General features: G+C 40.2%; 1 protein-coding gene across 6 annotated transcripts in view; it reads left to right on the top strand.

Moving 5' to 3' along the window:
- The window catches only part of LOC149197187 (Molecular chaperone Hsp40/DnaJ family protein), a 259324-nt gene that overhangs the window by 80731 nt on the left and 163988 nt on the right, over positions 1-14605 (top strand). For all 6 annotated transcript variants that reach the window (XR_016254743.1, XR_016254744.1, XM_089405755.1 and 3 more), the window contains one exon: positions 12224-12353. Coding sequence is in view for 4 of the 6 variants with exons in the window: in XM_089405755.1 (XP_089261881.1) it covers positions 12224-12353 (130 nt within the window). In the remaining 2 variants the exon portion in view is untranslated. The remainder of the gene's footprint in view (positions 1-12223; positions 12354-14605) is intronic.

Raw genomic sequence — 14605 nt, 5'->3', positions numbered from 1 at the left:
ATGCCAAAATGAGTGTATATATTTATTTTTTGTACTTGCAAAGTCTTTCCCAATATCTTCTTGATCCAATTCAAACTATTGGCTTTTTTGCCTCGCCATTTTTTTGTCAATTTCAAGCCTAGTAACTTCAAAAGCTCATTTCAATTAGTCATTGTCATATCAACCGTGACGGCTGTGGGACTCTTTACAGTTTTGCATGGATTGAGAAGGACATTAGAGTCTAGACCATGGCCTTTACAAGGTTGACATTTATGGAGACTCAAATTTAATTTTAATCTTTTTGGCAAGATATTAGCTCCTTGCCAACCAAGACTGATTGACATATTGGACAGAGATATTAGCTCCTTGCCAACCAAGACTGATTGGCTTATTGGACCGGGATATTAACTCCTTGCCAACCAAGACTGATTGACTTATTGAACAGGAGATGGCAGATTGCGAAACATGAATACATTTGAGGATGTCTACAGACAGCATGTTGACAAGATTTGGAATGATGTAACGAACAGGCACACAAAAGAAGCAAAGGAATTGCACAATGAAGTTTGAAGTGCAATGTTTAAAATTGGGAACAGTAAGGAGCTACCGGCAATCCCAGACTATCTTTCAGAGGAAGGCAAGAATTTTGTGAAACTTTGTCTGCAGAGAAATCCTGTAAACCGTCCTATTATAACGTATATCAAATCAAAATGCGATGCAAGCTACCGGTACCCAAGCCTCGGACAGTCGAATAGATGCAATGCTTCTTATTATTAATGCATACCTCACACTTAATCGCCAAACTGTGACCTGAGTTTCACAAGACTCGACAGGGACTGTGCTTCGAATGCGGCTTCGTCGTTCGACAGGGAATGTGCTTCGAAGGCTTCGTCGTTCGAATGCGGGAATGCTATAAACGCAAACGCGGCAATGTTATCACCGTTAAACAGTTAAACAATTCACGGGAATGTTATAAACGCAAACGCGGCAAACCGGAACCGGCGAAAACCCTATTGAATTTGGCGGGACTCGTTAAAATCGGCAGAAATCGCAGAAATCGCATAAATCGCGAGTCAAACTCGCGTTGACCACGAGTTAAACTCGGTCAACGCGAGTTGACTCGCCCAGATTCGAAACGGAACTTTTTGCCGCCGATCCGACTTGCACTCGCGATTAATCGCCGGAATCGGCGATTCCTGTTTCATTGGTTTATCTTGATTCCATTTTCTCCCAAAAGGCAGACACTAGTCTAGAAATCATTCATGATCATATCAACTTAACGAACTTCACTTTTTCACCTTCTTTTCTCCCTCTTCATTCTTCATCCTTCAAGAATAAGTAGCCCCTCTAGGGCTTGGTGCGATATCCCTTTGGTTTGAGATCTTTTAAAACTAATTTGATAGTCTCCCGCACTGGTGTTTATTGTAGGTATCCTCTAGTTTTGGGGTCATTCTCACTGTTGGATTTCAAGATATTTGATACCCTAGCCTTCGTACCAAGTGGGAACCCTTGAAGCTGCCTTGACTTGGGGATTTCTTGAAGGTTTATGCTTATCTACTTGTTGAAGTACATCATACAAAGCCTTTTCTCTTACCTACCATGACCTTGGATGAACCTATATCTTGGCATACACATCAACCCTAGGTCTTGTGTAGCTATCTATCACAAGGGGGTTTTCGTGGAAAGCCTTTCTAGCTTCTCCTAAAGCTTGCACCTTTACGGAGCCTTTCCATTGAATGAGCCGCCTTGCCTCACTTCAAACTTATCGTAGGGATGTCTATCATAAGTGAGGGATACTGGGACTCCTCCCGTCAGTGAAAATACAAGGAAAGAAGGGGACATAGGCTGTGGTGATAGTGGGCCTTTGTCCCATATTGTTGTTGTGCCCTACTAGTTATTCCTTTAGGACCCCTGTTAGTTTGTGCAGTAGCAAGCCCCTAAAATGAATAAATTCAAATTAAAATTTGAATTTATTTTGTCTCTAAACGACAAGTCGGCTCCAAGCTATTCATGTCAAGCTAGCCAAGGAGACACCTTTTGGGGCACCCTAAAACCACTATATATTGCCATTCGACCTGATCACTTGGGTGCAATTCGGATCATCTCACACCATTTATTCTTTTGTTCACACATGTGAAGGAGCTAAGGAAAGAGGCCAAGTTTTTTGTGGAGGATATACTTCTGTGGCAGCCAAGTTTTTCTTATATTTGACCAACGTTGACCAACAGGCTAGCTCGCACATGTGGCTGCAGGAAGCCGAAATTTGGTCATGTTGACCAGTATTGACCAAATTTCTAAGGCAACAACAAGAATGCTGAAATTGGTTTATTTGGCCAACTTTGAATTATTTGTTTCTGTGGTCAGTTTGACCTGTTTTGACTGGAAATCAGATTGTACCTTTTGCTGAATTGAAGAATTTCTCCTAGAAAGGATTGCTATGTTTACTCCCAAGTTTGGGTTTCCCATGTGAATAATTTGTTTCTCTTTATGTGCTTGGTTGTCTCTTTATGATCCTATTGTCATTATTGCATTATGATTGAGATATTTTATGTATAATTGCTTAATGATGAATGTGACATAAGTGAACTTGTTTAGGAAATCATTGGAAGTAATTATCAATCTACATGATCAAATTTCTCTTTAAGAAAATGAACAGGTACTACATGTCACATGAAGACGGGATCATTCGACCATTTTTGTGCCAAATGGTTTCTCTTCTTCATGTGAATTCATTTTAAAAAAGTCAATTGCACTCACACAGGGAAGCATTGCAAATTTAACTTAGGGCTCAAATTGCAAACTTTTGCATTTGGCTATTGAATGACTCCCATTAATTTGTTGCAAAGACCAACGTTGCATGAAGCGGGGACGAATCGGGGACGTTTTTTGGAAGTGAGGACGCGGAAGCGTCATTTCCCAAAATCTAGGAAGCGAAGCATCTCAGAAACATCTACTATATATATTTGCATTTGTATTAAAAAAACATCCAAAATACCAAACTAGTTGTAAAAGACATGAAAACATGCATATTTTTACATAAATCAAGACAGAAATGGCATCCATTATACATCAATGATTAATTATTCCAGCATCAACCATCTAGAATCTAGTTTCCTCTTCTCTTGTCTAGCCTTTGCCTTTACTTTAGTTGTATAGGGATATTAGTTAACATTGCCTAATTTTGATCAAACAGCGTAATCCAAGCCTTATAATATGGTAGAGAAAGCTTAACATGCCTGATCAATGATTTTGACTTGAGTGAAGGGTACATAATTGCTAAGGCCATGACAAAGGAGTTCAACAATCAATAACACCAACACTGGGGTACATATAGGGCTTGGTGCTCTTGATTAAATGCTAATCAGATGCCCTTATACATGATATAATCCAATGAAACACCACAATCCCATTGATCTTGAAAATTGTGAAGTCTGTTGAATTTTGAATGGGATGTGAAATTCTATTTTCTCCATGTGAAGTTTGATGAGGCTGGAACCACTCTCAGACATCCTGAGTCATTTCATGGTAATGTTAAAAATTTAAGTAAAAGGATGGAAATGAAAGATAAAGGAGAATGTCTCTTTTACTTTAAGAATTTAACATTACCATTAGGGAGCATCTAGGAAGCATCAAGGAAGCATCAAGGGGCACCTTGGGAGTATTCAGAAAGCATAGTTCCTCACATAACAGTTCGAAATTTCCAAAAAACAAAAAACAAAAAAGCCTCGCGGAATCGTGTGAACCGTCCACCTTTTCTTGGATCCGCTGGTGATTTCGTTGGATACGTGCTTGAACCTCCACAGATCTGCACCTGATCCTTTCTGGAACCGTGGATCAGGCAGCCGGAATCGTAGATAGGGCCCCTGCGGATCCGTATGGGACGCGGTAGCGCCTCTGGATCCCTAGGGGGGATGGTTCCTGCAACATTGGCAAAGACAGAGAGTTCAACAAAATAGATTGTGAATTTGGCTAAACTAAATAAATCTTAGGAAATGTTTAGGTGGTTGGTCCACGTCTTTTGCAATATTTGCAATGTTTTTGCCAAAGGTAACCGTGGCTCTAGAGAAAGCATTAATCTATTAGTGTATCTCCAATTTCTACGTAATTGGGGACCATGCACTCTAGGAATTTGTATAATCCATCTTTGACCTTTGAAGTTTGATCTTCTTGTAATTGTGTTCTATAAGAATACCTTTGGTTCAAGAAATACCTTTGGTTTAAGAAATACCTAGTTTCATGTATAGGGTGGTGGAGTTGACTGTTCCATTTGTTATTAATAATCTCCTAAATGGATGCATACTTACCTACTCTATCCTTGTATGTTGCGTTTATTTGCTCTTTGCCTGATCCATAGTCTCATAAATGCAACTGATGGTCAAGTTCTCCCCATCCATCAACTGCAACATCTTAACAAGGCTCTTGGCAATTTTCACAACGTTTGCTGTGAAAATTCTATCATTGTAGCAACTGATTTACTTTTCCTACTTATTTCACCATAAGTTATTCATGAAATTACTTCAACAAACATTAAAAGAAATACTGCTGCATATATCACACCGTAATACAGAAACAAACATATGCACAAGAATCAACACATTGACACAGTTATTTTGGACTAATGTCCCCGGAAACACCCAATGTGGGAAAACTGGTACAGCAAGGGAGGATTTTATTATTCAGCAATTTTCTAGTACAACAGGGTGCCAAACTGGCTTACCCACAGATAGACAAATTCTCCAGCACTTCTACTGAACCCGACGTAGGCCCTACTGACCTCTGCGTCAGCTTGAAACCCTCTGCGTCAGCCTACTGAGGCTCTGCGCAGCCTCTCTGGCCTTCTGCGCCACTCCTGTAGCCTCTGCATGGGTGACGCAGGCCATGCTGGCTCTGCGTGGCTTCCTCTGGCCCCTGGGTCTGCCTCTTCTACCTCTGCGCTGATCTCTCGTCTCTTTGTGCCATGCTTGCTGCCTCCTGACTGCTCTCTAGACCATTGGTTCAATTTATCAGCTAACCCCGCTCCAGAAATTGAACTGATTGGTCTCCCTCAGTGTGTTCTCCAAGTGACCCTCAAGCCTCCTCTTATACTTTTCTCGTTGACAAATCAACGACTGAGATTAAGTCCCTGATCAACGGCTAAGATTAGATCTGGCTTGATTCATGTCTTTTGGACCATTCTAACACAACTTCATATTAATACACATTAATATTTTATTTTCCTTAAGTTTAGACTTAGGGACTCCATTAAAAATATTAATTATTTTAATATCTCTTGAACTATTTAGAATCTGCCCAAACCATTTCTGGTTATTGGAGATCTCATGTGCCCCAACCTCTCCACCAAATTTCGTGGCTAGAGCACATCCGATGCTACCCCAAATCAACACTCCCTCTTAGCGAGCACAGTGCTCTAGTAATACTCCTCACTGAGTATTACCTTGATCATCCGGTATCGGTCCCTGTGCTGATGTTAAGCCTCCTTGCCCAACATCTTCTACACTGCTGTATCTTGTACTGCTGCCCATCACTCTGCTACTGCCACTGTTGCATCTGTACTACAACTCCCTCTGCATTCGTGCTGCTGCTGGTCCTTTCTCCCAACACTGCATCCGCACTGCAACTCCCTCTGCATCTATGCTGCTGCTGGTCCTTTCTCCCAACATTGCAACTCCCTCTTCATTCGTGCTGCTAACACACTACTTTTGAAAGGGGTTCTTTACCATCCCCATCTTTTCCCTGAAGTAGTCAAATTTTGACTTTCCAAGGGCCTTGGTGAGGATATCTACCACTTGTTCTCCTGTAGGAGTGTAGCTCAACTATACAGCTCCTCGTTGGACATAGTCTCTGATATCAATATACACCGGATATCAATATGCTTCGACCTATCATGGAATACTGGATTCTTAGAGAGTTTGATGCAACTTTGATTATCACACATGATCCTGGTTGCCTCCATATTTCTTCTGAATAGGTTCACCAACAGTTTTCTAAGCCATATGGCCTCACACGAAGCTGTGCTTGCTACCATATATTCTGCCTTAGATGAGCTCAGAGCCACAGACTTCTGTTTCCTACTGCACCAGGAGGTCATTCCTGATGTAATGTTGAAACAGTACCCAGAGGTACTTTTGCGATCCACTGAACTTCCGGCCCAATCTGCATCAGTAAATCCACTCAACCTGATATCCTTTCCCTTGGTGTATAAGAGCCCATAATCAACTGTTCCCTGTAAATACCTGAGAACGTGTTTGGCTGCTGCCCAATGTGCCCTCTTTGTTTCCACCATGAACTGACTGAGGGTGTTGACAGCATAGCAAATATCTGGCCTGGTATTGACCAGATACATTAGGGACCCTATGAGTTGTCAGTATAGGGTGGGATCGACATCCTTGTCTTCTGATGCATCAATCTTCTTCCAGATGGTGATCATTGGCGTAGCCATAGGTTGACAGTCTCCCATCCCAAACCTTTTCAGGATCTTTGTAGCATACCTTCCTTGCCCAAGGAAGATATCTCCTTTCTGCTGCCAAATTTCTCACCCTAGGAAGTAGTGCATTTGTCCCAGATCCTTCATATCGAACTCTGTGGCTAGATTCTATTTGCAGCCCTCAATGAGTCTGGATGATCCTGTCAGAAGGAGATCATCCACATGTAATACTAAGATAAGTGGCTCATTCTCTACGACCAGATAGTAGAGATTCAGATCCGCGTCACTCATGACAAACTCCATCTTCTGCAAGTATCCATCTATTCAACCATACCACGCTCTCGGTGCCTGCTTCAACCCATACAAGGCTTTCTTCAGTCTGCATACATGAGACTTCTTCTCATGAGTTTCAAAGCCCTCTGGTTGTTCAATGTATACCTCTTCTTTTATTACCCCGTTCAGAAATGCCGTCTTGACATCCATCTGATGGATCTCCCATCCCATCTGGGCTGCAAGAGATATCACGGTCCTAATAGATGTATACCTGGCTACCGGGGCGAAGGTTTCCTCATAGTCAATCCCTTCCTTTTGAGCATACCCCTTAGCCACAAACTTGGCCTTGTATTTTTCAACACTGTCGTCCACAACATATTTGATCTTGTAGATCCATCTTGAATCTACCACAGATCTGTCTTGAGGCCTTGACACCACCTCCCAGACATCGTTTACCATTATGGAGTTATACTCCTCCACCATCGCATCTAGCCAGACCTGATGCTGAGCTGCCTCCTTGAAATTGGCAGGCTCCCCATCCTAAGCTACTAATGCCTGATACTTGTCTGGTTGTTTTCGCTCCCTCTTATTGTTCCTTGGCTCACCGATGAAGTTCTCTGCATCATGCAGAATTTGACGAAGTTCTCTGCTGGTTCTTCCTCTGCCAGTAGGTGCTTCTGTTCTCTCTTCCTCCTCATCCTGAGAATCTTCCTGACCCGAGGAAGGATTCTTCACTTCCGTTGGCTGAAGAGGCATGACCAACGAATCCTCTTTTAACTGCTCCTCGAAGGCATTTTGTGAGATCTTCTGAAAGCTCTGCCCTCCATGAACTTTACATCTCATCGTACTACTACCTTCCTACTCCCTGGAAGATAGATTCTGTATGCCTTAGCATTCTCGCCATATCCTACCAGATACCCCTTTTCTGCAGTCTGATCCAGCTTCTTCCTCTTTTCTTCGCATATGCGGCAATATGCTAAACTCCCAAATATCCTGAAATCACTGACTTTAGGCGTCCTCCCAGTGAAGACTTTCTTTGGAGTAATCTTGCCCAATGCCCGATGAGGAGTCCTGTTCTGAACGTAGACAGCTGTGTTGCATGCTTCCGTCCACAGTGATTTTGGCATATCCTGATCATACAACATGGCCCTAGCTGATTCTACAATGGTTCTGTTTTTTCTTTCTACCACCCCTTTCTACTCCGGATTATAGGGAGTTGTCCACTCTCTTTTGATGCCCTCCTTAGTGCAATAATCAGTGAAGTCCTTATCGACATACTCTCCACCATTATCTAAGTGCAAGACTTTTATTTTCTTACCAGTCAGATTCTCCACTAAAGCCTTGAACTCCTTGAATCGAAAGAAAACCTCATCCTTGGTTTTTAGAAAATAGATCCAAGTTTTCCTCGAGTGGTCATCAATGAAGGTAAGGAAATACTCGGCACCACTTAGAGCTTTGACGGACATGGGTCCTCATATATCTGAGTGTATCAATCCTAGTACACTCTTGGCCCTGTGTTTGCTCCTAGGAAATGCCGCCTTGGCATACTTTCCTAGAGCGCATCCCCTGCATACATCATCTCATTCCGTACTCAGATCCGGAACTCCTGTTACAGTGCTCCTGAGAATTCTCAGAGCTCCATGGTGCAAGTGACCCATCCTTCTGTGCCATAGTTCGTTCAAGTCCTTGTCCCCATGACTGCCTATTAGTGCCATTGGAGATTCTAGTTGTAATCTATACAACTGATTACTTTTGATCCCGATCTGCACTTTCTTTTTCCAGCTCGGGTGTTTGACGTATACCTTTTCCTTGATGAAGTAGACATCATAGCCCTTGCCTTGTAGTTGTGACACAAAAAGTAAGTTCATCCCCAATCCTGGTACATGCAACACATTTGTGGCACGAAACCGCTCTCCCATTTTGTCTGAAAAACTATGGTACCCTTTCCTACTGAAATACACTTTGCTTTATTCCCCATGGTGATCTGAAAGTTCATCTTCTGCTCTTGATATTCTAAGAAACACTCCCTGATTCCCGTCATATGCTACGAGACTCCATTGTCTATATACCATACTTCTGATGATGCAACGCTAGTCATACATGCCACTTCTTCTTCCTGCCTGGAAGCCAACATAGAGAAATCGAAATCTCTTCCTCTTGTGCAATCTTCTGAAAATCTGCTTGAGTCCCCTGAGGTAGATGCCTCTACATCATGGTCTCGACCCATAACTGATTCTCCCTTTCTGTCTCTGATTACTTGCCCTAATACCATGTGAAAATTTTATCACTGCAACAACTGATTTAATTTTCCTAATTATTTCACCAAAGCTATTCATGAAATTACTTCAACAAACATTAAAATAAATATTGTTGCAGATATCACACCGTAATATAGAAACAAACATATGCACAAGAATCAACACATTGACACAGTTATTTTGGACTAATGTCCCCGGAAAAACCCAATATGGGAAAACCGGTGCAATTTATTATTCAACAATTTTCTAGTACTACAGGGTGCCAAACTGGCTTACCCACAAATAGACAAATTCTCCAGCACTTCTATTGAACCCAATGTGGGCCCTACTGACCTCTGTGTCAACCTACTGAGGCTCTGCGTAGCCTCTCTGACCTTCTGCGTCACTCCTGCAGCCTCTGTGTGGATGATGCAGGCCTTGCTAGCTCTGCGTAGTCTCTGCTGCCTCTACGTGGCTTCCTCTGGTCCCTACGTCTGCCTCTTCTGCCTCTGCGCTGATCTCCCGTCTCTCTGTTTCGTACTTGCTGCCTCCTGACTGCTCTCCAGACCACTGGTTCAATTTCTCAACTAACCCTGCTCCAGAAATTGAATTGACTGGTCTCCCTCAGTGTGTTCTCCAAGTGACCCTCAAGCCTCCTCTTATACTTTTCTCGTTGACAAATCAATGGCCGAGATTAAGTCCCTAATCAACGACTAAGATTAGATTTGGCTTGATCCATGTCTTTTGGACCATTCTAACATAGTTTCATATTAATACACATTAATATTTTATTTTCCCTAAGTTTATACTTAGGGATTCCATTAAAAATATTAATTATTTTAATATCTCCTGAACTGTTTAGAATCTGCCCAAACTCTTTCTGGGTATTGGAGATTTCATGTGCCCCAACCTTTCCACCAAATTTCGTGGCTAGAGCACACCCGATGCTACCCCAAATCAACATTTGCTTCTCTTTTTCAAAATGTGTTTTCACAATGTCTTTTCCATCTTGTTTACAGGCCCATTGAGATCCATTCAATTCATTACTTGAAAACATCTTTTGCAAGTTTTGCGCTTGGGAAAAGAGAGATTGTAACATGAGGAAGTGAGTTGTAAATTTCGTGATGGCAGGCCAAAAAATCATTGTTCCTTGTGTTTTTCCTCATTAGGTTCGATACCCGTTAGTGGTTGATATATTTTGCAATGTTTTGTGGCATACTCTACAATGTTCTTGATCAAATCTTGTTTGCCTATATTCCCAAGCATGAGGTCTATGCAATGTGCAACAGGTGGGGTCCATAATATGGCTTTGTATTTGCTTTTTAACATCTTACTAGTAAGAACATAGTTAGAGGCATTATCTGTGATGATCTGAACATTTTCCACCCCCACCTCCATAATAATCTCATGCAAAAGCTGAAATGAGAAGTTTGTGTCTTTCACCTTATCAAATGCATCAATTGATTTCTAAAACATGGTTCCTTTTGGGCAAGAGACAAGGAAATTGATTTTAGCATGGTTCCTTCCATCAGTCCATTTATGTAACATGATGGTACATCATGTTTTGACCCATGACTCTTTAAAATCGTTCAAGGATTCATCTATGGACAAAACTTCTTTGTGCAAAGGAGATTTGCTGAGGTCATGCATACTAGGGCCTTTCAAGCCCTTACCGGTAGCAATAATTGAATCCCACATAAGTTGGTAATAACTAATAAGTTGAGTGGGCAACATTGAAGGGAATATTTGCATCATATTACCATCTAGCATTGGACTTACAAGCAACTTTCTTGTTTTGCTTGTTCCAATGTTCATCTAAGGTGGGATGTGTCTGACTCGATTGAGACTGAGAGGCAGTGGCACTAGTAGAGGTGGGGGAATTTTTAGTAAAATAAATTTGAATGCTCCTCTTTATTTGAAGCTACTTTTCATGGGAGTGAGGAACATAACAAAAGGGTTCCCTTACATTGCTAGAAGGGATAGAGGAAGAGCCCTCAAAATCAAAACTAGGATTTGCTCCAGATCCCTCAATCAACGCAAGTTGCCACTTCCGTCCTATTTCAGCACCTATCTCTATCCCTGTTCCCTATTCCTCGCTAGCCTTCTTTGACATCCATCCAATCTCTTCTGTTCTTACTTCACATGGGGAAATTTGGCCTCTTACACCAGCCATGTGTTGCTTCAACCTATGAATCCTGTCAAATCCTCCTCCGACCTTGCAGATGGGCTGTAACCTCCCAAGTTAGAAGCAAAATCAACAGTAAACAGCCGGAAAAGTTACCAAACAAGCTCCAAGCTGACTCAAATCAGTCTTTAGTGCTGCTCCAAAAACTGCAGATGCTTACAAATGCTCAATGAGAAGGGTTTAGGGTGAGTGGAATTAGTTTGTAGGTGTAACTCCCAATGTTGTGAACATCGGCATCGGGATAAAATTGGCAAGGGTCTGGAAAACCAAATAATCGGGAAAATATCGGTAAAAAATCGGCAAACATCGGCAAAATTATAATACCATAAAAATATCTTTAAAAATCGGCAAACATCGGCTAGGCCAAAATATCGTGATTTTGAGATAAAATCGGGATGTTATCGAGACGTTCGCAACACGTCACTAATTCCCTTTTGAAATTTAAGTTTACCCTCAAAATATGTGCCACAGACCTGTAGGGTACAAGTTACAACTCGGCTGAGTCAGATTGGTGTGGTGCCGAATTGGCCAAATCAGTGTACAACTCAGCGAGCTCAGTGCCAAATCAGTCATCATACTGTTTAAATCACTGAGTTGGAATGTGCAGAGGTTAACATGGTCAACTTGGCCAAGTCTGAGTCCGAGTTGACTGAGTTGACTATGGATACTATCAGCAATATATATTGTATGCTTTAGCCTTGAATTTATCAAAAGGAAATTGCTCACTTGGAAACTGAGTTGGAATGTGCAGAGGTTAACTTGGTCAACTTGGCCAAGTCTGAGTCAGAGTTGACTGAGTTGACTATGGGTACTATCAGCAATATATATTGTGTGCTTTAGCCTTGAATTTATCAAAAGGAAATTGCTCACTTGGGAATGACATGTTAAAAGAAACTAGCTATAAATGTTGAAAATGACATGGAACTTAGTTCTTTAGAGTAAATTTGTATGTTCAAGTTATTTTTAAATTTTAATGTCACGCATTTGTTTTTCTTATAGCTTCCAATTATAGCTCTAGAGAGAACCTTGGTTTTATTATTCTGAAATATTTTAGCATGTCCTTTCAGTTAGATTCTAACATACTGGTAAGGTTATAGAGTTGGTTATAATTATTGACTGATGCAGGGGCCCTGCTGGAGATCTCTATGTATACCTTAACGTGAAGGAGATTCCTGGAATTGAAAGAGATGGCATCAATCTCTACTCGACTATTTCAGTTAGTTATGTTGATGCGATAATGGGAACTGTCTGCGAGGTAAATAACGATCTCCACCTTTTTATGCACTAACTATGCTGTTATTAAGATTGATGAATATGTTTGTTGTGAAAGAAATAATTAACATGGTCATAGTGTAATAAACAAATCGTCTATTTCCATTTTTTCTTCCAATTGGAAAATGTTTTCCTTTATCATGAGATTGAAAAAGATTACATACAGCCAAGTTCAGTCAAGGTTGGGCTTTGGCAAAGTTCACTGGAGAGGTCTATCCCAGTTTGCATCCACATAGTCTTTCGGACCTGGGGGGTGGGTGAAGAATGCTTGAAAATTGGATTATTTGTTACAATGGCCTTATATATTCTATTGTGTGCTCCAAAAACATTTGATATTGAGGTTTCCTTACTGGTAGCTACTTTTCATATAATTCTATATCAAGATATCATCTATGTTACACCGGAAATGCTCCAGAGAAGTGGGAAACCCGTTCCAATGGTTCCCACACTCCCGGGAGCTTTGGAACTGTATGGGAACAATACCTTTTCAGTCGGAGTTGCAATAGGAGTTGGAGCTGGGGAAAGTTTTGGGAGCTTTGAAGACTGTTTTTTGTGGAGTTCTGGGGTTCCCTGGGGTTGGGGAATACAAAGCCTCTAGAGAAATATGCTGAGCTGCCCACAAAACATGAGTCTATGTTGAAACATTTGTAGGGAGAAATGCCAAAGACATCCTTAACACTGATATCCTTAATTCAGAAACTGTAGCAATCTCTTGATTGGTTAAGGGAGCATGTGGCACCTCGATGTAAGGGCAATATCTGAGATGTCACGCTGATGAGTATTTCTTTTGTTGTTTATGTATATATATCACAGAAGATTGTGTGTGCATATTGTATGTGGCAGTCAATGCTTAAACATTAGAGTTGCTTTGGTTTTTATCTTAAGAATAATTAGAAAAACATATGTAAAACTGTTCCTTTGTATTTTTAACCCAGATTGTTTCAAAGACTAGTCATGTGTCAGAGAACTGATAATGAACTTGGCATTTTATATATATATAAAGAAGAGACTCAGAGAGAGAGACACCTAGAGAATATATTTATATATAAGAGAAATTATATATTTAAATTGATTTTAATATTTGAATATTTTGATTCAATATTAATTTTGATTATTATATATTTATATAATTAAGAAAATATTTTCTATTTTTTTTATATTATATAATAATACTGTTCCCAATTAGCCATTTCCTGTAAATTTTGGGGAAACCTCTAGCTGTTCTGGACACCCGTAACCAAGTTCCCAATGTTCCCACATTCCAGAAACTCATGCAACATAGGATATCTTATACTTGGCCAAACCAGTCAAAACAAAGAGGAAGCAGAACAGAGAATTTCAGTGTAGGCTCTAAAGGATGTTGTCAATTTGTAAAACCACAAATTGTTCCTATGTTAAAACTTAAAATATCTAATGTCTGGGTAGTTAATGGTGGAAGACATCTCTTCTGGACTTATATCTACTTTGCATCTCTATTATATATGTGCAGAATTTTAACAAATATTATTTGTACGTTGAATAACATCAGAAGAAAATTACACCCATGGGTACTATAGAAACATAAAGGATTGGAAAGTTCGTTCAAATTGTCAGAAAGAAATTGCATACAGGGCATTGTAGAAAAACAACTAAGATAATCAGAGCATTCTGTAAACAATGTCAATGGATATCTAAGTTACCAGGAAACAAAAATAGATACAGATTTGGATTCAGATCTGGATACGCAACCACCATATTTTTCAAAAGCCAGCATCTGGATGCCGTGGGGAAACACCATGTACAAAAAATACAATAATATATATATATATATATATATATTTTATTCAATTTTGAAAAACATATTCGAATTGAAAAATCAAAACCATTCATGAATCACAACATTAGAGCTGTAGTCATTAGATAATTTATAAATCTGAAGACTGAAATCATGACGCGTCATGATTTATACAAAAATGATAATTATAAATACAAAATTGAGTGTCTCATTGACGATCACTCTATTAATATGATGATGTAGAGTACATATTTAAAAATGGGTCTACATGCTGATCATTTCAAAATTTCAACTTTACATGATGATCAACGTGTCATCTTGCTTGAAATTTTGCCTTAGAATCTAAAAATTCCCAGCTAGTTACAATGGTAGATGGATTAATTGTACACTGCTTGAGAACACGCTATAGTCTATCTATCATATTGTCTAAGAGGACTCTTTACCCAGAGTTGGATAGTATT

The sequence above is a fragment of the Pinus tabuliformis genome, chromosome 2_2, assembly GCF_031772625.1.
Source record: "Pinus tabuliformis cultivar Carrire ecotype Pingquan chromosome 2_2, CPIR1, whole genome shotgun sequence".
In the NCBI taxonomy this organism is placed as follows: Eukaryota; Viridiplantae; Streptophyta; class Pinopsida; order Pinales; family Pinaceae; genus Pinus; species Pinus tabuliformis.
Note: the sequence above shows the minus strand (reverse complement) of the source record. Positions and strands in the feature narration are given on the sequence as shown.